The 25,245-nt window shown below is 42.4% G+C and overlaps 2 protein-coding genes across 10 annotated transcripts in view; one reads left to right on the plus strand and one right to left on the minus strand.

Annotated features, from left to right (window-relative positions):
• Window positions 1–25,245, plus strand: part of PHC3 (polyhomeotic homolog 3) — a 57,570-nt gene that overhangs the window by 23,390 nt on the left and 8,935 nt on the right. For 7 of the 9 annotated variants that reach the window (XM_081007863.1, XM_081007862.1, XM_081007861.1 and 4 more), the window contains 8 exons: window positions 8,607–8,847; window positions 10,334–11,208; window positions 13,637–13,787; window positions 15,415–15,668; window positions 17,338–17,497; window positions 21,057–21,171; window positions 23,906–24,041; window positions 24,138–24,369. In XM_081007863.1, coding sequence (XP_080863989.1) covers window positions 8,607–8,847; window positions 10,334–11,208; window positions 13,637–13,787; window positions 15,415–15,668; window positions 17,338–17,497; window positions 21,057–21,171; window positions 23,906–24,041; window positions 24,138–24,369 — 2,164 coding nt within the window. Of the gene's footprint in view, window positions 1–5,632; window positions 5,910–8,606; window positions 8,848–10,333; window positions 11,209–13,636; window positions 13,788–15,414; window positions 15,669–17,337; window positions 17,498–21,056; window positions 21,172–23,905; window positions 24,042–24,137; window positions 24,370–25,245 lie in introns of those variants that run through there. The other 2 variants (XM_081007869.1, XM_081007866.1) reach the window with 2 other exon arrangements.
• LOC308478356 (A-kinase anchor protein 4-like) lies at window positions 2,604–5,406 on the minus strand. Its single transcript, XM_081007961.1, has one exon. The coding sequence runs from the start codon at window positions 5,261–5,263 to the stop codon at window positions 3,215–3,217; it is 2,049 nt and encodes a 682-aa protein (XP_080864087.1). The 5' UTR covers window positions 5,264–5,406; the 3' UTR covers window positions 2,604–3,214.

The following is a 25,245-nucleotide window of genomic DNA, read 5'->3' on the forward strand; positions in this document are numbered from 1 at the left end:
TGTTCACTATATCAATGCCATTCCCTAAGTCCAAGCACTCAAGTTGACCCATCTTGGCTTGGAGACTTCTAGCATAAACACTTGTATACCAGTCTCCTCTTGAAACTTTGTTTACCCTCCAGGTGTCCCCTCCTTCTCCCCCAGTGAGACTTGCCCCACATTTCTCTCTACTGCCCTTGAAGCTGACCCAGAAACTCCAGCGGGTGCAGAATGCTGCAGCGAGGCTCCTCACGGGGTCTCTGCCATGGGAGCATATTCACCCAGTGCTTTTCAAACCCTGTAGAGTACAGGGTCAGATTTAAGGTGCTGCTTTTGACCTTTAAAGCCCTTCACGGCCTAGGACCCTCGTACCTACGGGACCGCCTCTCCCAGTATGCCCCACGGAGAGCCTCAAGGTCCATAAATAGCAACACCCTAGTGGTCCTGGGCCCTAAGGAAGTTAGATTGGCTTCAACCAGAGCCAGGGCCTTTTCAACACTGGCTCCGGCCTGGTGGAACGCTCTGCCTCATGAGACCAGGGCCCTGCAGGATCTGATTTCTTTCCGCAGGGCCTGTAAGACAGAGTTGTTCTGCCTAGCCTTTGGCTTGGAGCCAATTCAATTCCCTCCCTCTCTTTCTTTTTTCCTTTCCTTCTCCTCCTGCGATGAGGCTACATTTTAATATTTTAATGTTTCAATATTTTAATGTTGTATTTTAATTTTGTTTTTAAGTTGTAATCATTCAACTTGTTTTTATTATTGCTTGTAAGCCGCTCTGAGCCCGGCCTTGACTGGAGAGGGCGGGGTATAAATAAAATTTATTATTATTATTATTATTATTATTATTATTATTATTTTGAAAACGTTAGCCTTGAGACTATGTTTTCTTTTATGAAGGTCACCCGAGGCTTGCGTTGAGGAGGTCTACCAGAGTCTAAGAAGATGCAGTTCCCAAAACACTGTAAACCTTTTAATTCTAGCAAGCTTTCAGTGAGCTTGATGCAGGTTTGGGAAGTGTGTGTGAAATAGATAGTATTTTTAATGAATTTATGCTGCTAATTATATTGAAATCACTCACATATTAGCAGGCTGGCAAAGGGTAAGCTGGCAATGTGTGTAGTAAGCAGTGCTGAATTTGCAAACAGAACTCTTCCAAGGATATCAGCAGTCTGTATAAGATTACTATATTGGCTCTACTTGCATGCTCTGCAAACTGTCTCTTGCAATATAGTACAAAGCATTGCCTAACATTTCTCCAGTTCCTTACCGTGTGCTGATTATTACTGCTCTTCACCTCATATGTTTTCTTCCATCAGTTTTGTAGCAGCAAATAATTGGTCTTCACATCATATAGTTTTGCATAAAATAACGTTTTTCCATGGTTCTGGTAAGGGGTGGTTCCAGGTTTGATAAGCCTTTTGGCAACCTGTGCAGTGAGAGATATCTCAAAGAGGAGGGATTGTGTAAACAGAACAATCCTCTACCATGCACAACTACTGTACTTGATGTGGGGCTGGTAAGGTCAAAAGCAATGTGCAGAGAGAGTTCTAGGATGGAGAAAGTAGTTGCAAGTTATTCTTACTGTTTGTCCTAAAAGATAATGCATGTGCATGTAGGATTATATTTTATAACAGAAAGATCTGCATTTTCTTTTAACATTATTAAATGCAGACTCAAGAAGATACTTAGGGGTTTTTTAACGGTGAAAATTTCTTAAGCATTTTATGGTGCAATCTTACGTTCTTCATCTTTCCATAATCAAGTGACAGGGACTTTTTAATTTTTTTGCCACGTGTTGTGACATACCCTTGTAGAGATCCACCAATTCAGAATGGGTAGAGCTTAAATTACAGAAAGTAAAACACTTATTTTTCGTGTAATCACAAAACCAGTCCTTGCAACTGGTACATCTTTGTCCTTCATTATGTAGAAAGAAGACACAGGTCTACTTTTATTGTTACTTGTTTAAAATCCTAAACTTTGTTAAGCTAGAAGTAACACCAAAATTACCTTGCTGAGACTGAGGCATTAAAACAATACTCACCACACTCAAAATTGCAGGATAGTCATTTAGTCCTTGTTTAATTCACTGTGTTGCCTACAATTTAGCATTAAATTTCATGTGTCAGAAAGGACATGCAAAAAAAATGCACCATTCCAACTGCAACAAGGGTCTAGCCAGGTGACTGACCGAAGCTAGCTATATAATGTGATGCTCAAGATGAGGACCTCCTATTCATCCCATTGTCGTGAACTTTCTGTCATGGGGTTGTGTGCATTTTTTTTGGGGGGGGGGAGTATTCCTGATTTCAGATACATTAATTTATGAGGCCCTGAATTGGTCAGCAATATCTACCAATGCTTGATATTTTATGATTCCACCTCAGCAGTATACAGCTTAGCGTGTCTGTCTTTGGTTACAGACATCCTGGATGCAACCATGTAAGAGGCAACTGACTTTCAAAATAGCTAAGAAGTAGAGGGAGTCTCCCATAAGTGCCAGAGGTTGCTCCCAGTAGTTTGTTAATTGCATTCTACTTCCCTATTAAAGTTATGGGCAGCAGCAAAGGAGAAGCATGGAGATTCCTTTAAAATAAACTGGCCTGGAAGTGAACACAACGTAAATGCATTGTCCTAACATTTATTTTCTGGAGCGCTCCTTTTGGAGACAGAATACTTCTTTACATCAGTCGGTAGATGAGGGTGGAATGTACAAAGCACAAAGTGGGCGTCACAAAGCAGAAGTGAATATAAGGTTTTAAAATTTAACACATTCTGATTTGTAACGAGTTGAGACGGTTGCCACAACTGATACTTTCTCATCTACTGTGACCGGAAACTTGGACTCCCTCCCCTCCCTTCTTTTCCCCACCTTTCTGTGCCTTATCACTAATTTTCATTAGCAGCCTACAGGAGTAGTAGAAAGGCCTTGAACACATCCTGCATTTTGGTTTATTTTTTTTTAATGCTGTTTCTGGGCTCCTTGGATTATGTATAATGTTGCAGCTAATTAGGACCTGGTTATTTGTTTGAAGTGATCAATAAACAGCCTGTCTCCCCTCTCACTTTTTTTTTTATTCTTTTTTATTGATGAGCTTGCCCAGCTACCCCAGTTCAGTTCAGTGCACTGTTGCTTGCAGTGGGGCTGTATTGGTGGTTTCCGTTGCGCCAGCAAAGAGTGGTTTCGGCGCCTGGACTGGGCTCACGAGAGTAACATGAGAGGGAAGAGTTAGTTCTTACAGGTTAGCAAGCAGCCAGTCGACTAGTCCACACCGAGGCATTTGTCCCGACATGGCATCCGCCTGTTGTTTTTCATAATACCTCATTACCTCTTGAACAATGTCGCCTACGCTGTAGCCCTTCTTGGCTGCTTTGTCAGCCAGCTGAGGAAGCCTTGCCAATTCTCCGTCTTGATCGTTCATGAATGTCAGGTTTGGCACATTGAATTGCGAAGCAACTAACCACTGGAGCACAGCTTGCAGTTCTTTGTTTTGTGTACTGTTGTTGCAGTTCTGGTTATTCACAATCACCTCAGAGCCCACACCCAATGGCATCCCGTTACATTTCCCGTCCTCGCCACCTTTAGCCATCAGCATGCACAGCTTCATCACCGATTCCACCAGTTGGTCAATAAACTGCTTGTTTATCTGTTCCATGTTGTCATTCATATCAGGCCCCCCATAGGATTTTGATAAGGCCCTCTGTGGTCTGCACTCGGCAAAGGAAGGCTGCTTATAGCCTCTGTCAGGGGGACACTCGTCTGCAACACCAGCTTCTCTTAGTACTTTCTGGATGATGGACAAGAGAATACTTGAGATGTCGCATTTTTGGGATTCCAGGCTTTCCTGCCTGCCCCCACCTGGCCTTGAACCATATTTGGACCCACCGCTTCTGTCATGGGAACAGCAAAACGATGTGGTCGTTGTCTCGCGGGTGGGTGCTTGATCTTTGTTTTTTTCTAAGAGGTGTTGCTGTATTAACATTAACGCTGTTACAATAAGGTCTTTAGCGTACACATCCATTGAACAGTGCTTGTCTGCACCTTTGCTTCCACCGGGATGGGGCCTCATTTGTCCATTTCCTCCTCTGCCCTGCATTTCACCTTTAAGTGATGCAAACTGCAATCCTTGAGTTCTGGAGTCTGTGTGTGTACCTGCTTTTAGTGCCGTGAAAGCTAAGCATTGCTTTTTATCGTCTCCTGACAATGCTTTGAATAAACGTTTCACCATTGCTTCCAGAATCTCAGTTGACTTCTGGGTCCCTGCATTGAAAAGGTTCTTCTTCACTGTATTGACAAAGTCAGAGTCTGTCATGAGCACTCCTGTGACGTTGTGTAGATTTTTCATAGTGGAGTCGATTAAGTCAGATATGACATCCCTGGTGTGTTTCAAAAGCACCTTCTTTAACACCACGCAAGCTGGTGGAGGATGCTTGCCTTTTTGGACTTTCATTGTCTTCATGAATGAGAACATCATATCTGAAGCAACCTGGTTTGCATATACCATCAACCCTTTGCTTACAGAGCCATCATCCTGTCCAGGACATGACTGTTTCCTTTCCAGCATTTGTCTGTCTGCTCCCTGACCATTCCTGTAGCCGTTCTGATTGCACATCTCTCCATAAAAGACGGAAGCTTTTCTGGGGTCATCGTGAGATGATTTGGGGGATAGCTTGCCATAGTCTGCACTGCTGTTTGATCCGCGGGGATTGATTGATTGCCGAATGCATTTACTACTGTCAAATTTATCCTTCATTTCCTTCTGTGCCATTTGAACCACTAAAGAACAGAGTTTGTTAACATAATAGGAAAGATCATCTCCTCCTCTTGGGCAACCATTGCCCCGGAAGGAAGTATCACTGGTCTGGGACATCTTCTCAAGCGCAGGTGAATTGTAAGCAGATTTACGAGGGCCTGAGGGGGTTAGTGCATGCTGGAATCCAACTGCGTATTTCTGAAGGTCGTTGCTGAGCCAGCTAACAACGTTGAGTTCTTCAGAAGAGCCTTGCTTGAAAAGGCAGACGGCGCCTTCGGTATTAGAATGGGGATCGTTCTCGTTGTCCTTTATTACAATTACTTCCTTTTCTTCAAGATTACGAAGGTCAAGACAAGGGTCAGCGGCACCAGATAATCCTCTGTTGTGTTTGTGTTTGTCTGTTACTTTGAGGTTGCCAACATCAACGAAACAGATAACTTTGCGGTCTTGGTTTCTTGACTCGTCGGGACTGTAGAGGTCTACTTTGCAAAGGGCTGACTGACTCTGTAGCCAGTCAAACTCCTGTTCCATACTATGTGCCCAGAATCTGAATTGTGCCCCAGGTTGTGGAGCGTTCTTGTTTCGGTTTTCGCTGACCCTGCCCCACTCAAGATGTTGCCTCCTCTCTCAGCTTTCCATGCTCTTGTACTGGCTGATGGCATTTTCATTTGTGTGCACACATGGTTTCTATGACAGCAGTGACATCATAAAGCATGGATATCATCCACCAACCAGTGATGCCTTGGCCCTGCTTACCATAAGATTGTTCTGTATTTTCCCCCTGTTAACCTGTACTAAAAGCATACCCAAAAGATTAAAGTATTGATTTTAGTAGTCAGGTTGAAAAATAAGGGCGTGTATTGGTTTGCTTCCTAAGTAATCCCCCTTTTCAGAACACAGTCAAGGAAGCAGGCAGCCAACTGTTCCAATATAAGCTTTTGTTTTTGTACAAATAAATATATTGCATTTGCATTAGCTCAGTGTGCCCCATATTTGAGCGTGTATGAGAATTAAGAGCTTAAGGGCAATCTTTTCTCATGTAGGATCTTTGGCCTCAAGGCTTCCAGTGACCTCACAAAGAACTGTTGCCACATCAATAACCCTATCCTCTCAATTTTTTGATCTGCTTGCTTTTCTGCTGCCTCTTTTTTCTACCACTACCTTCAGTCTTACTGTGGTATGTTAACTTTGAGTGCTCAACTTCATATTTTCATTTATAGTTTCCTTGTCATTGTTCATTGTCCTCTGTAGTTTTTAAATACCTCAATGTATTATTTCTTAAAAGTGAGACTGTGACTTTGACCATATTAGGGTCAGGAACCTAGTCATAGACACTGTTTTGTGTAAAAGACAGACAGAGCAATGAACAGAAGAAAATAAAAGAAAAATCATCCATCTCAATATGTAACAGAGCAAAGAGCAAAAAGTTCATTTCTCTTCAAGATGAAGGTGGGGAGTTTTTGTCTTCCCTGGAGAGAAGGAATATTTCAGCTTTTAGGCCAGGCTTCCTCAAACTCGGCCTTCCAGATGTTTTGATACTACAATTCCTATCATCCCTGACCACTGGTCCTGCTAGCTAGGGATCATGGGAGTTGTAGGCCAAAAACATCTGGAAGGCCGAGTTTGAGGAAGCCTGTTTTAGGCTATGCCTTCAAGGAAAGAGCAGGGTAGTTCTGCTAATTTTAAGCTACTACTTTGAAGTAACATATAGGCAGTGTCAGTGCCAGGCTATTTTGTGCCCTAGGCAAGGCTAACTACCTCAAAAAATTTCTAACTTCAGTTTTCAGAAACCGATGTCTTGCAGAAAAAATGAAAAGCACAAACTTGAAACTGCTAAATTTATCTTAAATTGAAAGAATATATAATACATCCATATTTGATTATGTTTCTCAAATAGAAAATGTTTTTGCCAAATCATTTTGAATAATAATCTTGTGAATTATGATATTAAGATGTAAGTCTCATAAATTTCAATTTCATGCACATCAGTATCTTGCTTTGAGTCCCTTTTCCTTTACTAATTTTGCCACCAGTTCCTTCAGGTCAAGTGCTGATGCTTGGGCATGTTCAGCTGTTATAGTTCTCAAGCCAACTAGTCTCTTTTGCAACATGATTGAGCATATGTAAGTTTTTATAAGTTTGAGCTTTGAGAAACTGCACTTGCCACTTGCCACTGACACTGCAAGTGTGAGAAACATTAGGCACATTATCCAGGAGTTTTTGTTTCAGTATGAAAAGAAGTACTGCTTGTGGCAGCATGGACTTTGGAAGTCTTTGAGCTATTGCTGTAAATTCACAGCAAAGATATTCAGCATCAGTATAGTATTTTTGTTTCCATCGTGCATCTATGATTTTTCCAATTTTTTGCAGACCTTCAGTACATCATCAGTAGATTTTGTGTTCATACTGTATACACTCAAACCTCTGTTGTCGAAAGTAATCCGTTTGGCTTCTGAAATGTTTGACAACCGAGGCGCAGCTTCCAGTTGGTTGCAGGAGCTTCCTGGACTCAAACGGAAGCTGCGTCAGACATTCGGCTTCTGAAAAGCATTTAAAACCGGAGCATTTACTTCCAGGGTTTGGCGTTCGGGAGCCGAAACGTTCCAAAATGGAGGCGTTCACGATCCAAGGTTTGACTGTATATCATACAGGAAGCCAAATAGGGAATTGTATTGTTGTAGCTGCTGGAATTTTTTCAGTTGTACCACGGAATGCCAGGTTTTACATGCCAAGAACTCTGACCAAAGCAGTCAATTATTCTAAGATCTGTCACCAATATTGTTCTTCTTGCCTAATTTCCTGCTGGTTAACATTGTGAATTGGTTTTCCTTTCGATAAGCACAATTCAAATTCTCTCCAGGCAGGTCTGATAATTTTCTTAATGTTCAGTATTCCTCTCTTGTGAAGACAGATTTGCTCCCATGTTCTTCCAGTCTTTTCATAGAACCATAGAATTGTAGAGTTGGAAGGGACCCCAAATGTCACAGGAATGTCTTGGGTTGTCAGTTAACAGTGGTTCGTGTGAAGCTATGCAGGCCCTTAAGGGTATAAATTTCTTTATTGTCTGTTTGATCAACATGATTATGGAAGTGTTCAAAACAGATATAGTTGGACTTCCCTTCCCTTTTTATTATAAGTATAGCACCTTACGGCCTGGCATTTCAAGCTAGGTGTAGGTATCTAACAGTTTCCTGGAATGTGAGAAGTCATTCTGATTTGAGAAGCATTGACTTTGACCCAGCTGTGGTCTAGTGAAGTGCCTACAGTGTTTTTATTTTATTTACCAGTGGGAAACTTCATCTTTTCAGGATTCAATTAGCATCATGTGGAACTATAAGAATCTTGTACCTCTGTGCTGTGTTTCACTTTTACAACTAGTGTTCAATACAAATATGTTACATCCCTTTGTGCAATATATTTAAATGGTTTGTTAGATACACTTTGAGGTGGCCTTTCTGTATGGTAATATTAGGGGTATCTATGTTTCCTCCCTCTTTTCATTTTATCCTGCTGCTACCCCAACCAGAACTGTATAGCCTATCATAGATATGACGGAAGACCAAGCCAAGTAATTTCCTCGGGGGAACTGTGAATGGATTTGAATTCCACTATTTATTGTCAGTCCGATAGTAATATCTTGTAAATTTTAAGATTGCTCTCTAACCAAGATAGTATGGACTTCGGTATTCTTAACATCTCTGGCGCTGTGTCAACAGTAAATATTGAGAAGCTCAGTTCTGAACTGCTTTTCCCATGGAACTTACTGGGCTTCATTGTAGTGCTTTTCTGATTTTGGTACCGTCAAATTGAAAGTTTGCCATTAAGCTGGTTATTAAACTTCATGTTGGATTTATTTTTTAATCACTTTCTTTAGGTCCAGAATTTGACATTACGCAGCCAGAAGTTGGGTGTATTATCTAGTTCACAGAACGGCTCTCCAAAAAGCAGTAGTCATGCCCAGACACTAGCTGTGTGCCCTAATAAACCCGTAACCAGTACCAAAGCCAGCCAGTCAGATCCTCTAGAAAGCAAACGGAAAGGTGACAGCCCAACAGCAGAGCCTCGAAGCCCAGCCGTCACACGCACATCAAGTATTCATCAGCTCATGGCACCAGGTAGGATAGAGAGGTCACCTTCTTCAGAGAATGTTCATTTTAAATACAATGTATTGTTTGATTTTTGTGCATATTTTCTGTGTCCAGTCACTTGTGTGGAATGCACCACAAAATCTGAAGCCCCAGGAAATTCTAGGAAGCTCTAGGTAAGTGGGAACATTAAAACAAGCACTCATATACTGACACGACAGTGTTCCATCACATTCTGGACTGAAAAATTCTGCCTAAAGTCATTGAAATGTGACGTACATATTCATTTTACATATATTGAAGAAACAGCGTGGCACATTAGTGGTACATCACTGTATATCTATCTGGGAAGGTTTCTTCCCGTTACCAACAGTAGTTGAACTGACGTATTTGACGAGAGGGAAGCATTTCAATAAACTTCACTTTGTGAAATTCCTGAGGGTGAGAGGAGAACAGAACAGAACATCCCAATCCAGCGCTCTGCTGGTTTAAGGATTGCTCTTGTGCACCTACCTGTTTTTGTTTTAAATTTCCCTCCCATTCTCATTGGGATCAAATCGGTAGAAATATGTCGGCCCCAGGGCTTGTCCTCCTGGTTTGGGGCATGTCGGGGAACTGGGACAGCAATGGATCATTCATACCCAAGCCTTGCCCTGGTCTGGCCCCAAAACACCCTTGTCAACCCTACAAGCACCAGAACTCTGACGTCCGCAAAGCAAAGGGCCATGGCAGTTTCCACAGCTTCAGGAAGTGAGCAGCCAGCTTATGGTCTCCCTCTCCAAGGTTAGATGTCTCTTTCCACTACTGGAAAGCTGATCTTCCTCTATCCCATGGGTTGCCATCCCAGGGACCCATAGGATTTTAGGGTTAGCGTTTGAATGTTACAGTCAGACTTGAAGCTCTACTGTGGAATTATTTTTATTAGGATATTTGTAAGTATTTTAATACATGATGGCACAATAACACATGCCCTTCCATAAATGTATGAATTGTATAGATTTTAAGGCAGCGAACGGGAGTGAAAACTCTTAACATACAAAATAATAAAAAAAATCCTTCCAGTAGCACCTTAGAGACCAACTAAGTTTGTTATTAGTATGAGCTTTCGTGTGCGTGCATACTTCTTCAGATACCAAATGTTAACATACAAATTATTGTAGTATGCCTGAAGAACTGCTTCCTAGGGATAGTCACTGGAAAAAAGTTAGCTACAACTTTGATTTTAGATTTGACTACTGTTTTGTCTGTTACAGTTGCCCAATTTAATTCTAAAAATGAAGACTTTTTAGTGAAAAATAGTCCCCCAACCTTCATATTATCGTTCATAGGTGTGTTTCTCTAAGGATTTGTCAAATTCAGGGTATTGTATTGAATATATTAGTTGCCATTTATAATGGATCTGTTTGCTTGATTTGGTCAAATGCCGGGTGGACATGACTAAAACCATGCATTATTATTTTTTGCGGATTTAAGGAAATGATTATTGATTCTTTTTATTTTCCTTTTCACTGTGCAGCTTCATATTCTGCTATTCAGCCTCATTCTCTGTTAAAGCACCAGCAGTCCCCTCTTCACTCACCACCTTCAAAGATTTCCCACCACCAGCTGATCTTCCAGCAGCAACAAGTTCAACCAATCACGCTCCAGCTTCCTCCCAACCAGGAAGCATCTGTGTCGCAACACTGTGCCCCTCTCCAAGGCCATGCTCTTCCTCCAGCCCCCAGCAGCGCCTCATCGCAGCACTGCACACCTGTCCACATCCATCCCCCGCCACTTCCTCCTCCACTTTCTCCAACTCCATCCCAGTCCTCCCAACAGTCAGTAGTGGTATCTCCACCACCACCTCCTTCACCCAGCCAGTCGCCAACAATAATTATACACCCCCAGGCTCTTATTCAGTCGCAAACACATCCGCTAGCAACATCAGCACTTCAGTCAGAGCATCACCCAGCGCAGGCCGATGATAGGCCAGCAGAAACAACCTCGCAGCCTTCTAATCTTCCAGCCCAGCTGCCACCTTCCCCAATAGTTCACATTGGGTCACCGGATCAGCCTGCCATGGTGTCCACAGGCCAACATATAACATCTCCAACGCCTCACCAGCAGTATCCAGCTTTGCAGCCCACGCCAATCCCAGTGGCAGCCTCTCCCCAGCTGCCAACATCTCCAGCCCACAGCCAGCCGCTTCCTCTCCCGCCTGTTCAGTCTTTACAAGTGCAGCCTGACATTTTGTCCCAGGGTCAGGTTTTGGTGCAGAACACGTTGGTTTCTGAGGAGGAGCTTCCTGCTGCCGAAGCGTTGGTCCAGCTGCCGTTTCAGACTCTTCCTCCTCCTCAGACGGTTGCAGTGAATCTTCAAGTGCAACAAGCAGTACCTGTTGAGACCCCGGTGGTAAGCATCTGATAACTTCCCTCTCCAGTTTTGAAATGGGAGATGAAACAGTGACAAGTTTAAACTGGGTGGATGTTAGATACTTGTTTTCTTACAGCTCTTCAGGATTTTTCTCAAAAGCGTTTGCCGGTTTTACGATTTTGATGTGATAGATTATACATTTGACTTAAAAATTGTTAGGTACTCTGAGAAGTCTTGACCAAGAGCAAGGTAGAAATAGCTAAAAGAATGAATGCATATGTAAATCAAAGTATCCTAACCCTGTCATGTATGCACCAGCTGTTTTTTTCATGATGAAGCAGCAATCACTATACAGTGGACGCTCAGGTTGTGAATGTGATCCGTGCAGGAGGCATGTTTGCAACCTGCAGTGCCGCGTCTGCGCGGGTTGCGATTCGGTGCTTCTGTGCATGTGCAAAGTGCGATTTAGTGCTTCTGCGCATGCGCAAGTGCTGAAACCTGGAAGTAACCCTTTCCGGTACTTCCGGGTTTGGCGCGGTGCGCAGCCTGAAAATGCACAACCTGAAGCATCTGTAACCCGAGGTATGACTGTAATCTTTGCTAAAGTTACATTGATAATAGCCTTATTTTTGACTTCCGGGATGGCGCCATCGCCGAATGGCGGACTCCCTCCGAGCTCCGGAGGGAGCCTGCTCGGCAGGGGCTGGGTCCTACCGCACCGGCGATGCGGGGACCCTTAAAAACCACGGCCACGGAGGCCGTGGACATGGAGACTCGGCTGGCACCGCTAGCGCCCTCCCGACTCGTGAAGGAGCCTTTTTAAAGGCTACGGATCGGGTGCCGGGGAGAAGCGTGGTGCTTTGAGTCCTCTGCTATCCCTGCCGAGCGAAGCCGCATGCCATCCGGCGGAGAGCGCTGACTTCTTCCATTGAAAATTCGGACTTCTTAACAACAACCCGTGAGTAATTTGGAAACCGGGTTCAAAAGGAGAAAAAAAGAATTTTTTTTCGGATTGGACACGAGCGGGGGGGGGATCCAAAAAGGAAGTCAGTCCCCCTCCCTACTGTAAACCTTCCAAAACAAGGATGGGGAAACCAAGGTCCAAAAAGATTTGTATTGCTGATAAAAACTAAGAATTCCACGATGGAGAACTACAAGAACTGTGCTGGAGGAAGAATTGAGGGAGAAGGGAAACGTAACCCCCCCCCCCTGGGAACCGGGGTGATTGAAGAGAGAGCCTGGTGAAAAGAGTCGGAGATTTTGACAGCTGTCAAAGTAGCTGTCAAAGTCGGAAAGCAGAGAGGATTTTATTATGAGAACTTTGCTGGTTAAATTTGTTACAATTTGCTATAACCCGTTAAAACTTGGATACAAAATGGCGAAAACATGGATAACAATCGGACTTTTGGACTAGAGAAAACAAAGTTACAACAATCCCCCTAGAGGAGTTTCGGGACATTACAAAGATGGTCGTAAGTGGAAAAATACCATTGGAATTTTACAGGACTGGTTATCTTCTGGGAAAGCTGCAAAACGGAAATAATATTTTGTCTACAGGGTGTTCAGCTAAAGGAGACAATAGAATTTTCTATTGAAGAAAGGAAGGGACTGAACGCAAGTTTTTGTTCCTGAATAACAATAATCCCTGCAGAGTTACTAAACTTCTGAATTAGAACGTTTCAGCAGCGGAACAAGAGGAAATTGGACTACAACTTGGAAAGAACAATGGGGGGAGTTTTATTAAAGATTTGAAGTTAAATGTCTTAAAAAATAACTATAAAAAGAAAAAGCCAGCAAGGAGTTGGGGGAAATAGGTGATTTATGGACTTTAAGAATTCCAGGCAGATAACATGGTTTGGTGGTCAGGGGGAAATTAAACCGGGGACAGGGGGGGGAGAACTAAAATCCAAAGGCTTGTCAACTTTTTTTCTGAATTGGCTCTTTTTCATCTATTATACTTTTTATTTCTTATTTCTTATATTTCTATTGTGTGGGGTGTCCTTATCATTAAAAAAAGGGAAATTGTGGAATGAAAATGGGGTGGGCCCTGGGGAGAGAACTTTTGTCTTTTATTAAGGGTATTGATGAGGAGTGTATAAATTTTAAATTCGAATAATGGTCTAAACAAATTAAGTTTCAATTAGAACTGAGAGCTTGTGGAGCCAACAATATGAAAGGGGAATATGGTAGGGGTGGGGGAAGGGGGGAGTCCCGGAAAGTGGATGTATGAAAATAAGGCTTTGAATGTACTTTAATCTTTACTTTCTGTATTTTTGAAAATCTTAATAAATATCATTTAAAAAAAAAAAAAAAGATAATAGCCTTATTTTGATTAAGTTGGCAAAACCTTTATTTCAGTATGGTTGTCCTGCATTTCCTTTCAAAAAAATGAAGACCCAGGGCAACTAACAATTCCATAAAATATCTGTAGGGTTTGCTTCTAAAAGTGCTTACCTCTTCAATACAGATTTATCAAGTGGAAGACATGTGTGAGGAGGAGATGCCAGAAGAATCGGACTGTGTGCGTATGGTTAGGACCCCCACTCCACCCACCTTGTCACCTCCAGCTATAACTTTAAGAAACAGAGACGAGCTTGGCTATGAGGAACCTTTTTCAGGTAAGAAGGAATATGGAGGTGCGTAATTATTTAGGGCAGATTCCGGTGTAGTGTCCTTTCTTTTTTCTTTGTGCAGTTTTGATTGTGCTGCAAGATAAAGGGATAGAATCTCACCCAGTATACTTGAATGTCTGAATTGTGTCTTGGAGTCAGCAGATTGCTGAAACCAATTTAGATTCAAGGTGGGGAGAGGACAGGGGGGAAACTGATCACCCGCCAACTAGTTCACCTTAGCAGCAAGCAGCCTGCTGGTTTGTAGCTTAAGGCAGAAGGAAATGGCAAGAGACTCTGCTTTTTTTGCACATGTGCTTCTGCAGCTCAGAACCCTGAAGGAAAAAGAGAGAATTCAAGGGCCTGTTATAGTAGGCGGACATGAGGAAGCCAGGCAGATCCAACGTCAGTAGGAACAAAGGAGGAAGGAGCTAAACAGTTTCTATTTGAGGGGACGCATAAGTGAGCAGCCACATAGCCACTGAGGTACAACCAATGGCTGACATGATTGTGGAATTGGGGAGGGGTGCAGGGGCAGCCTCTTAGGGTTTCACAGACCCCAAAACCAGGCATTATTGACTTGAGGTGGATGTAGGATTGAGTCTTTTGCCTAATGTGTTTTTTTGCTGCTTGCTCAGAGGCCATGACTAGCAATGTTCATCCGCCCTAAGATCCCCAGATCTCTAGTGCTACCAGTCTCTTAACATCTGTAAGCCAGATGTCTGCAGCCAGCTATCTTAAAACATGTCATGGCAATAGGTGTAACTCAATAATCATTGCATTTTAACCCCCCACACCTTACATTGCATTCCAGTCCCCATCCCAGGCCACGGATTCATCAGATTTGGTGAAAAGCACCAATGCACTTTGCTTAACTGGGTATAATTTGGTTAGTTTCCATTTTTAAAAAAATGAAATGTCACAAAGCCAGACTTCACAATTGCTGGTCACTTCTGTTAACCTCTGTCAACACAAGATAACAGTAGACGAGAATGTCAGTGGCTATTTAGCTATAGGTAAACTGTCATTGGTGTGCATTTCCTCAAAAGTATCCAGAAATGGAATATCTCACAGGCAGAATATTGGGCAAGATGGACCATAGAATTGAACAAGTAGCAGTGACAGTTAAGGAACAGAAACATAGGAGGCAGGCTTGCTGGTTGTTTCTCAGTTTCTCAGCATGTACACAAATTAGGGTATACAATTTATCTTCTGCTTATTAAAAATAAAAATATGAGTGTGATTCCTTTAATGTTACAATAATGTTTAATGGACTAGAAAAATGCTTTAGGCAAGAAAGAAGGATAATTATTATGCACAACAGGCTGCTAGCATATTGTCCTCCTTGCACCAATAAATTTCATGCCAGTGGAACTGGATTTCTGTGCTAGTTAAACAATATTGTGATAAATCACATTATGCAAATTGCTATGTTGTGCAGTTCCCACTCCCAACAGTGCATTTGTGATACTGGTAGGCTCTTATCTAAGATAAGAGCGCACTGGACAAAAAGACTAAATTACTTTGGCAATTTGTCAGTTGAGGAAACAAGAATTAGGAATGAATTCTGCAGTAGTGAAGCTGTGAATGTAAATAATGCTTGAGTTGTTTTTTAAAAATAATACTTTTTTTCCAGAACAAGATGGACATCCCTCAATGGCCTCATCAGTTAGCGCTTCTGTAATTAAATCACCATCAGACCCTTCACATGCCTCTGTTCCACAACCACCTCTTTTGCTTCCAGCAATCCCAACAAGGAGTAACAGCGCATCAGTCTCTCATAAGAACCCTAGCATAGAAAACAAACCTCCACAGGCTATCGTTAAGCCACAGATCCTGACCCATGTTATTGAGGGCTTTGTGATCCAAGAAGGGTTAGAGCCATTTCCTGTAAGTGTGCATTGTTGAGCCATATTTGTATCTTGTTGGTTGGTTGGTTGGTTGGTTGGTTGGTTGGTTGATTGGTTTGATTTAGGAGGCAATGTGTTATGGTTATTTGGGGCTATTGCTTCTCTAAAGCTTTTCGCTCCAAATAGCTTGATTCTAGTAACTGCTGTCTGTCAAATAGCTTTTTAGAAACTCTTTCACTGTGGTCAATGGGGTCTGTTTTTTCTTGGTTTAGATGTGTTGCCTCCCTGCAATTCTGAACATAAAGTAGCAGAGCTAGAAAGGCCCTCTGCATGAGTCCCAAAAGACCCCTGCCCTTCAGATTATGTAATTCAGGGTTCAGTGGACCAATGTGTTGACTCAGTATAAAAAAGGGGGCAGGAAATGGGAAGCCATCCAATGTCAGGATGTAGAGAGGAGAGCTCAAAGGTAGATAAGATTATGTATTTGTCCCAAGACCTTCTGAGTCAATTGACTCTTCCTTGGGGGCAACCATTAAAGCAAAGATTATGAACCAGTACTGTAATTGATGCCAAAACATGCAAAACGGTCATGGACTAGAAATAAACTGATTTACCCAATCCAAATCCTGCACAGTCTTCTAAGTGGATTCACTTCTAGATAGGCTGAGCCTGAACGGGCAGATTTTTGCCTATACCACACTGTTATTGTTGTCAGCTGTTAAATACAACTTATGTTCAGTCCATCTATTGAACTTCAGAGAGGAAAGAATAAGCAAAGAGGATAGAAAGATACTTGTAGATAGATTCCAAGCCATTTTTTATATTATTATTATTATTATTATTATTATTATTATTATTATTATTATATACTGTGTCCCGTCCCCGTCCCCCGCCGCTTGAAAAGGCCATAGGTTGATTAACAGCTAGAGGCCTGGTTGAAGAGGAATGCTTTTGCCTAAACTTATGTTTTTGCCTAAACCTGGGGACAGCGTTCCACAAACGGGGAGCCACTGCAGAAAAGGCCCATTCTCTGGGAAGGCCTCATCACAGATCACAGGGTCTGTTCATATGAGCTATTGGCATCCTGAGCAGCATAAGACATCATAGGTCGAAACCATCACTTTGAATTGGGCGCAGAAGCTAAATAGCAGCCAGTGCAGCTGGGCCAGGATTGGTGCTACATCCTTTAGAGGCAGCTCCACGTATAACATCCAGCAGAATTCTTCTACCTTCATAACAGGCAGATTATCTTCCTGAGTCTCTTTTCTTTCCTTTCTACACATTTAAAGACAGAAAATAGAAATGCAAGACAATGAAGGTAATCTATCAGAAAAGGAGTGGGAAGATATTTTCGATATAACAGGCATTGGATGAATTGAAAATAGCATATATATTTTCTGCGGTGTCTTCTTTTGATACTTTCCCCTATGTTTTGAGATTTCCAAAGCCACAGATAGAAGTCTAAAATAAGCAACTATTTATTTCAAATGAAAAATAGATTTATTTGCTTCTCTTCTCATTCTTCCATTCTCATTTCATCTGTTTCGATTGTTATGTTGGTTCGGAGTTGGACCGTAGACAACAAAAGGCACACATCTATTCTTTGTCTCTCTGTGTAGCAATAAGTCTAATGAACGCATGCCCTGACCTTGCAAGGTTATGTGTACTATTTTCTTGTATCATGATTTTCTTCTTTTCTCTTGTAACAGGTAAGTTGTTCATCTCTTCTAGTTGAGCAGCCTGCAAAAAAGAGGCTGCTGGTGGAGGGCCAGGCGATGAACGTTATGTGTGTGGAGCCAGAGCTGCAGAACAATGCAAAACACGTAGATAATTCCTCAGACACGGAGTTGGAGGATATAATTACGGAAGGTTTGTGCATCTTATTTAACATATGCTGAGCAACTGTATTTGCTGAAACCTGAGCCTATTCTATATTTTTCCTGAGATTTCTAATGACCACATTTTCCCGTGCATAAGACGAGATTTCCCCCCAATTTTTTAAAGTTTAAAATTGGGGGTTGTCTTATACAACGGAATGTTGCAATTAAATATGTAAATAAATACATGCCGCCATCCATATTCTTACCTCACCCAGCCTTCCCTCACGACAAACCCTGGTCTGATACTCTCCCCCCCCCCCAGCAGCCCCCACTCCAGACATTGTCCCTTCCACCCAGTTCCCTCAGCCGTCCCCTGGCTACCCAGACCCCCCATTCCCCAAGCGCACTCACTCAGGCAGCTCTTGGCAATCGCAGCTCCTCGATAAGCGTTCGCATCTGCCAGCGCTCGTGGAGTAAATACGGTACATACCGTAAATACTGAGACAAAAGTGCCACATACAAGTGGGAGAGCTGTAGCTGTAGCTACGGTGGAGTTACACTGAGCTGACAGGAGCAGCCGCCATTACACAGCTTGCCTCACTGTTTGATGTTTAAATATATGGTACTAAATATACCGGTGTTTTGAAAATTGAATAAAATATCAAAGTTCTGTTTGGTGTTTAAAATATTTATTTCTTAATTTTGGGCTCAAAAAATAGGGGGCGTCTTATACATGGGGGCGTCTTATACACAGAATAATACAGTACAGTGGTACCTCAGGTTAAGTACTTAATTCGTTCCGGAGGTCCGTTCTTAACTTGAAACTGTTCTTAACCTGAAGCATCACTTTAGCTCATGGGGCCTCCTGCTGCTGCCATGCTGCTGGAGCACGATTTCTGTTCTCATCCTGAAGCAAAGTTCTTAAGCTGAAGCACTATTTCTGGGTTAGCGGAATCTGTAACCTGAAGCATATGCAACCTGAAGTGTATGTAACCCAAGGTACCACTGTATGTTAGGAAAGAGAGTTTTCCAGACGTTGTCACCCAGTGCCATATTTTGTGTGGATGCCGAAGTTGTAAATAAATGTTTTAGCACCTGATCTAGCTGTTGTCCTTTTTGTTGCATGGAGGTCACAGCCCTGACTGCAGATGTGTATCCTTATCCCCTTCAAATGGTAACACATACACATCAGCAGCATGTATGGACTTCCCTTCCTTGCTTGATCAGGCAACTGTGCATTACAGTAGGCTCCATTATGTAAAATAACTGCAATTTTGGTGGTACACAGCCAGATTCCAGTCAGCCTAGTACAGTGGTGCCCCGCAAGACGAATGCCTCGCAAGACGAAAAACTCGCTGGACGAAAGAGTTTTCCGTTTTTTGAGTCGTTCCGCAAGACGAATTTCCCTATGGGCTTGCTTCGCAAGACAAAACGTCTTGCGAGTTCTTGCGAGTTTGTTTCCTTTTTCTTAAAGCCGCTAAGCCGTTAATAGCCGCTAAGCTGTTAATAGCCGCTAAGCCGCTAATAGCCACTAAGCCGCTAATAGCCGTGCTTCGCAAGACGAAAAAATCGCAAGACGAAGAGACTCGCGGAACGGATTAATTTCGTCTTGCGAGGCACCACTGTACAGCGTAATAAGAACTACATTGATTTATAGACAAGCCTTCCCCCTTTTCATCAAGCTGACAGTAGGGAATTTTCATGGGTAGAATCCCAGGTGAAATAACAAGCATAGACAAGAGAGAGTCCAAATTTATATACTGAGCCAAGGTGAATCTCTTTGGTGCAGAAATAGGGTTGGAGATCAATACAACAAAAGGGCAAGCATGGGCCAAAAATATGACATAACCTGATTTATGCTGAAATATCTTCATAGAGACACTCCTGTCTGTACAGGGAACTGAATTTTCAGGTGTTCGGCTTTCATACCATTGAAAAGCAGCATTTTGTGTCGTCGTTAAATTCCTCCGTATTTTGTAAACACCATCAGATAAGCCATTGAGCAGTTCCTTTTGTTCAGCTATTGGATATTTCAAAGAGTTAACAGCTTTTATACTACAGAAGCTGTTCTGCAGGTAGTATTTAGCAAAAGTAAAATAAGATGCAATAATCTCTTATACTTCCAAGATAAGCTGTTGGTCACCCGTTGTACTTTATTTGACTAAAATTCCATGTGGCCTTTTTCATAAAGGACAAGTAGTTCTCAAATTATGTTTTTTTAAATAAAAAAGTAGCATTGTGTTAAGCATTTCATGTTTTGTGCCAAAATTTATACGTATGCTGTTACGCACCCCACTCTTACAGTTATTTCTCAGTCTTATGTTTCAGTCTTAACTAAGACATTGGAGGAACTGCAAACAATGAGCCTTCCTGTGCTTGTTGTAATCCACACGAATGTATTATATTTTCCGATTGGATGGATTTATTTATTTATTTATTTATTTGGTTGCTTCTGTTTTAATAGTCGCTTTTCTTCAACGAACCTCCAAGAAATAGTGTTTCTGTTCTTTTGTGGTGTCTCAAGTATTTGCATCCTTGTTTTCTCTTTGGTTTGGACTTTACTCACAAGTGGTGCTAGCCTGGTGAACGAATGCTACAGTTAACTGGTTCAGCCAACATTTACTCAAACAATGAATTTGCTTAAAGGCAGCAGTTGGCAACTTGTTCTGCGCCAAGAGTGAGGAAAATGTTTTCATCCCAAGGACTAGATAAAGAACTGGCTCATCCAGTTCTGGGGAGTTTTTGACAGGAGGGTGGCCTCATGCGCCGACACGGTGGGTCAGGATTGGCTCATGGGCCAGTGGTTCCCCATCCCTGATCTAGCAAGACAAATTTTGTGTTCTTAGCTTTCGATTTCCCATTGCCTGCATAGGGTCATTGTGCTGCATTGGAGCTCTGGGTGGTAATACACTGGTAGAATGCATGTTTTGCATGAAGATCCTAGTTTCAGGCTGCAGCCTATCCAATCCTTTGCTAGTCAAAGCAGTTGGGCTGAATGGACCTGACTCAGCTTCAGGCACTTTTAAATGTTCGTTAAATTATGCAAAATAAGTATGTTTACAGACAAACTCACTTGATCTAAATTAATTTATAAGGTAAAGATAAAAGGACCCCTGACCATTAGGTCCAGTCGTGACTGATTCTGAGGTTGCGGTGCTCATCTCGCTTTATTGGCCAAGGGAGCCGGCGTACAGCTTCCGGGTCATGTGGCCAGCATGACTAAGCCGCTTCTGGCGAACCAGAGCAGCGCACGGAAACGCCGTTTACCTTCCCGCCGGAACGGTACCTAGTTATCTACTTGCACTTTGACGTGCTTTCAAACTGCTAGGTTGGCAGGAGCTGGGACCGAGCAACAGGAGCTCACCCCATTGCGGGGATTCAAACCGCTGATCTTCTGATCGGCAAGCCCTAGACTCAGTGGTTTAACCCACAGCACCACCCGCGTCCCTATATAATTTATACAAGCCATCAAATACCGTTTCTCTTGGCAATACGGTTTGGAGTATCTTTTCTTTGACAGCTCATCACAGCTTCTGTCGGACTTTTGAAAATGTTTTTATAATTGAGCGGCTCAGACTGACTGAATTTATGTTGCTGTTTCCCTTTAGAGGGGCTGGATGAGATGGAAACGGATCTCCTCAAGTGCGAGTTTTGTGGGAAAATGGGATATGCAAATAAGTTTCTGCGATCAAAGCGATTCTGCACCATGTCCTGTGCCAAGAGGTATTCTTCATTAGTTATAATTTCAAATATTCCAAAAATTGTGTATAGGCCCGCTTTTTAAACATAGCGCTGGATTTGGGATCAAAATCTTATGAACCAAATAGTTCAGTGGTTAAGAGCAGTGGACTCGTAATCTGGTGAACTGGGTTCGAGTCCCTGCTCCTCCACATGCAGCTGCCGGGTGATCTTGGGCTAGTCACACTTCTCTGAAGTCTCTCAGCCCCACTTACCTCACAGAGTGTTTGTTGTGGGGGAGGAAGGGAAAGGAGATTGTGAGCCGCTTTGAGACTCCTTAGGGTAGTGATAAAGCGGGATATCAAATCCAAACTCTTCTTTAGTGAGACCCCAGCATAGGATTTACCCAGCCCAGTGACTCTTTGTTCCAGTTTTGCTAGTGGTGTTTATCAGTTTGTTTTTTAAATAAGCTTTATTTTTACATTTTCAAAAATATAGTCAACTTGCAATTTACACATATTTAACTGGCACAATCACAGTTTTGCATTCTTGGCTGGGAAAAGGGGGTGGAGTCAGGAGAGAGCGGAAAAACATTGGAAGGGGACAGGATAATGGGCTGGGGAACGTTGGCAATCCCACCTGCCACTGCACTCACCCTGGGAGAGCATCCAGAGGTGCAGGGAAAGTCTACAGCAGCCTTGGGAAGAGTGCATACCACCTTCAAAGAGAGCGTGGAGGTGGTTGGAGAGTGCTGCACTGTGCTTTTTACAGTTTTTAAAGTGTTGTTTTTGCTATGTGCAATTTTGGCTTTATGCTCTATCCCTGGAACTTAAGCCCCATGTAAGCTGAGAGTCTACTGCATGGGTAGGCAAACTAAGGCCTGACGGCCAGATCCAGCCCAATTGCCTTCTAAATCCGGCCCATGGATGGTCTGGGAATCAGCATGTTTTTACATGAGTAGAATGTGTTTCTTTATTTAAAATGCATCTCTGTGTTATTTGTGGGGCATAGGAATTTGTTCTCCCCCCCTCTTCAAAATATAGTCCGGCCCCCCACAAGGTCTGAGGAACAGTGGACCAGCCCCTTGCTGAAAAAGTTTGCAGACCCCTGGTGTACTGTATTAAAAAACTACAAGTTTATGAAGCATGTAACACAAATTTCCATTTCCCTTCTCTCCCAAAATACGTTACAGTGAATTTCACGTGTTGGATTTTGGACAGTTGTGATTGTTGGGCATTGTTTTCTATTCTTACCTTAACAAGTTGTTCCAGAGAGAGCTATGCACTGCTGGTGGTTTTGTTATTGTACTGTCTCTTCTGACGTGCTGAATAAACACGTACCATGTTTCTCCAAAACCATCTTTAGCTCTCGTGTTTTTTAGAGGTGTAAGTTCTTCTGATAACTTTTCCATAAGAGCAGCGTTCCATGCCCTTTCCAACCAAGTCTCCAGGGTCAAATTAGCAGATGTTTTCCAGTGCCCTGCTATAACTTGTCTGGCTTCAGTCATAAAAAGGATTAACACTTCTTTAAACATCAAGTCTTTCAAATAATCGATAAACAAGCTTACGTTTGGGGTCACAGGGTACCGCTTGACCTGTAATTACAGATACTTTAATCATAATTAATTACCAAAGGAATTCATTCTTGCTCCAGTTTCACGACTTATGGAAATAAGACCCCAATTTATCAGTATGATTGATTAAAACATTTATCATAGTAGTTGTTGCTGTTGTTGTTGTTGTTTTAAAAAAACCAATTAATCCCAAACATGCTACTTATTGTGCTCTAAAAGCAATGTAAAGAAATTAACAACACAACCACCAGCGACTCATGGAAAAAGTGGATAGAGAAAAGTTTTTCCCCGGCTCATAATAGCAGAGCTCATGAGCCTCCAGTGAAGCTGAATGTTGAAATAAATAAAAGTATTTCTTCATGTAGCACATAGTTGGAACTTTGGAATGGAGGGAAAGAAACAATACTGAACTATACTAGCCCCTGGGCAGAAATTATTTTTGGTGTGGGTCATGGATATGTGGAATGACGGGGGTAGTTTGGGGCACTTGATCCAAGCCATAGCCTGGATTTGCCCCTGTCATGCTTCAGTCCTCCTCTGGTATGTCCCCTTTTCAGCTGCACCTATATTAGAGCTCCAACACTGGTAGGGTATGGACTGTAGAGGTAATGACAGGAGGAGGAGGGGAATCTGACGGGGGGGGGGGAATCTGAATCTGAAGTCAGAACTCTCCCCACCCTCAGAGAAGATCTAATACTTCCTATTACCCTTGGCTCACCCTCCTAGGAGCCAAAGAATTGCAGGTGAAATCATATAAAACCACAAGAGATAGTAAACTAAAATATCTTGAACTCATTGGCATCCCTTCAAATTATGTATAGATACAGTTAACTCAGAACATTTAGGGAAGTAACATTTATTTTAAACTATGAATTGATGGACTTTGACCAGTAATAATAATAATAATAATAATAATAATAATAAAAATACCCCGCCCATCTGGCTGGGCTTCCCCAGCCACTCTGGACTTCCAACAAAATATTAAAATACTGTAATACATCAAACGTTAAAAGCTTCCCTAAACAGGGCTGCCTTCAGATGTCTTCTGATAAGAAAAAAAATATTTGTTATGATATTTATTTCCTTCTTGCATTATGGAACCAAAGGCTCTATTGCTTTTTTTAAAAAGTTAGTTCTCACTGAGCATTGACATTCTACTCCCAGAAGCAATTTTTCAGAGTGTTTAAATTTTTTTTAAATTTTTAGGTACAACGTCAGCTGCAGTAAGAAATTTGGATTATATGGCTCAGACAAAAGCAGTCGTTGGAGCCGGAGCCTTGGGCGACGCGGGCGACGGCCAAGCAGCTCTGATGGAGCTCCCAGGGAACACTTCCTTAGACAGGTCTGTGGAATGCTAACTAAACTCCACGGTGTCCTTTTGTAAGAGTTAATCAAGGAAAATGGTTATACTGTGGTTTATCTGTACTGCATTTTCCAGCTTCCAATTACTTATCCATCTGCAGAAGAAGACTTGGCTTCTCAGGAAGACAATGTACCGGTTGCCATGACCACTCGCTTGCGAAGGCAAAGTGAAAGGGAAAGAGAGCGTGAACTTAGGGAACTGAGAATTAGGAAAACAACAGACAACATGGATTTGTTACCAGCGATACAATCTGATCCCTCCGGATGGACTGTGGAAGATGTTTGGGCCTTCATACATTCTTTGCCTGGTATGGAGATGGAGCACATTTGTTTGTTAAGAATGTCTGATGGCAATATTACTACTTTGAGGGGAGAGGCAGAGGAGGCGTAGGAGGGCTGGTTTGGGTTGCAAAGAAACAGGGTTAATATCACACCTGTTTCCTCTTGTGCTTCTAGAGTTTACTTTCAGAATCCTTGGCAGCAGAGGGGGGTTTCGGTATACATAAGGTGACTTCCAGCAAGTTCTCAGGCTTACCAAAAATAAAATAAAATAAAATCTCGGTCCAAACAAATTAAATGCAAACATTAAAATGATTTGTAGGGGGGAAAGTTAAGTTTTTAAAAACTGGAACAATAAAAAAGACATTTGCCTAGTTCCAAAATGATATCAGGGTAGGTCCCAGGTGAGCCCGCTACAGTCAGGGTGCCACCACTAAGTAGGCCTTTTCTCTCGCAGCCACTTAAAACCACTCAGATGGAAACTGTTGTGACAGTTTTCAAAAATAGCTGGTTTATTTTCAGTTCTTAAATCTTTTTCTTTTGCTTCCACACACCTTAGTATGTCCACCAGTACTGTTTCATAATCACTATGGCATTGTTCAGTATCCCTTGGTACATCATTGAGGCTGTTGTGTAGTGAGAGGTTTGTGCTACAACCTCCCTATTCAACTGAACACCTCCCTATTCAACTGAACCCTGTTTTCCTTTTAAACATCCCAGATATCTCTTGTTGAAATAACACTGCATTGGCTGAATGTGTTTGCTTAGGCAGCAGCTAGGATCCTGAGAGAGACCCAGTTTCACCCACGCTCCACTGCCAAGAAGTCTCCAGTCAACAGGGCTAATTCACACCACCAAGCAGGAGGAAGAGGGGGTCCCCCCCCCCAATCCTTGTGTTGTGGTTG

The sequence above is a fragment of the Podarcis pityusensis genome (genome assembly GCF_964106645.2).
Source record: "Podarcis pityusensis genome assembly, chromosome: 5".
Lineage (NCBI taxonomy): Eukaryota > Metazoa > Chordata > Lepidosauria > Squamata > Lacertidae > Podarcis > Podarcis pityusensis.

Excerpts from the sequence above, each read along its gene's own strand:
- LOC308478356 (XM_081007961.1), bottom strand. The coding sequence starts at position 5,263 with ATGGAACAGGAGTTTGACTGGCTACAGAGTCAGTCAGCCCTTTGCAAA.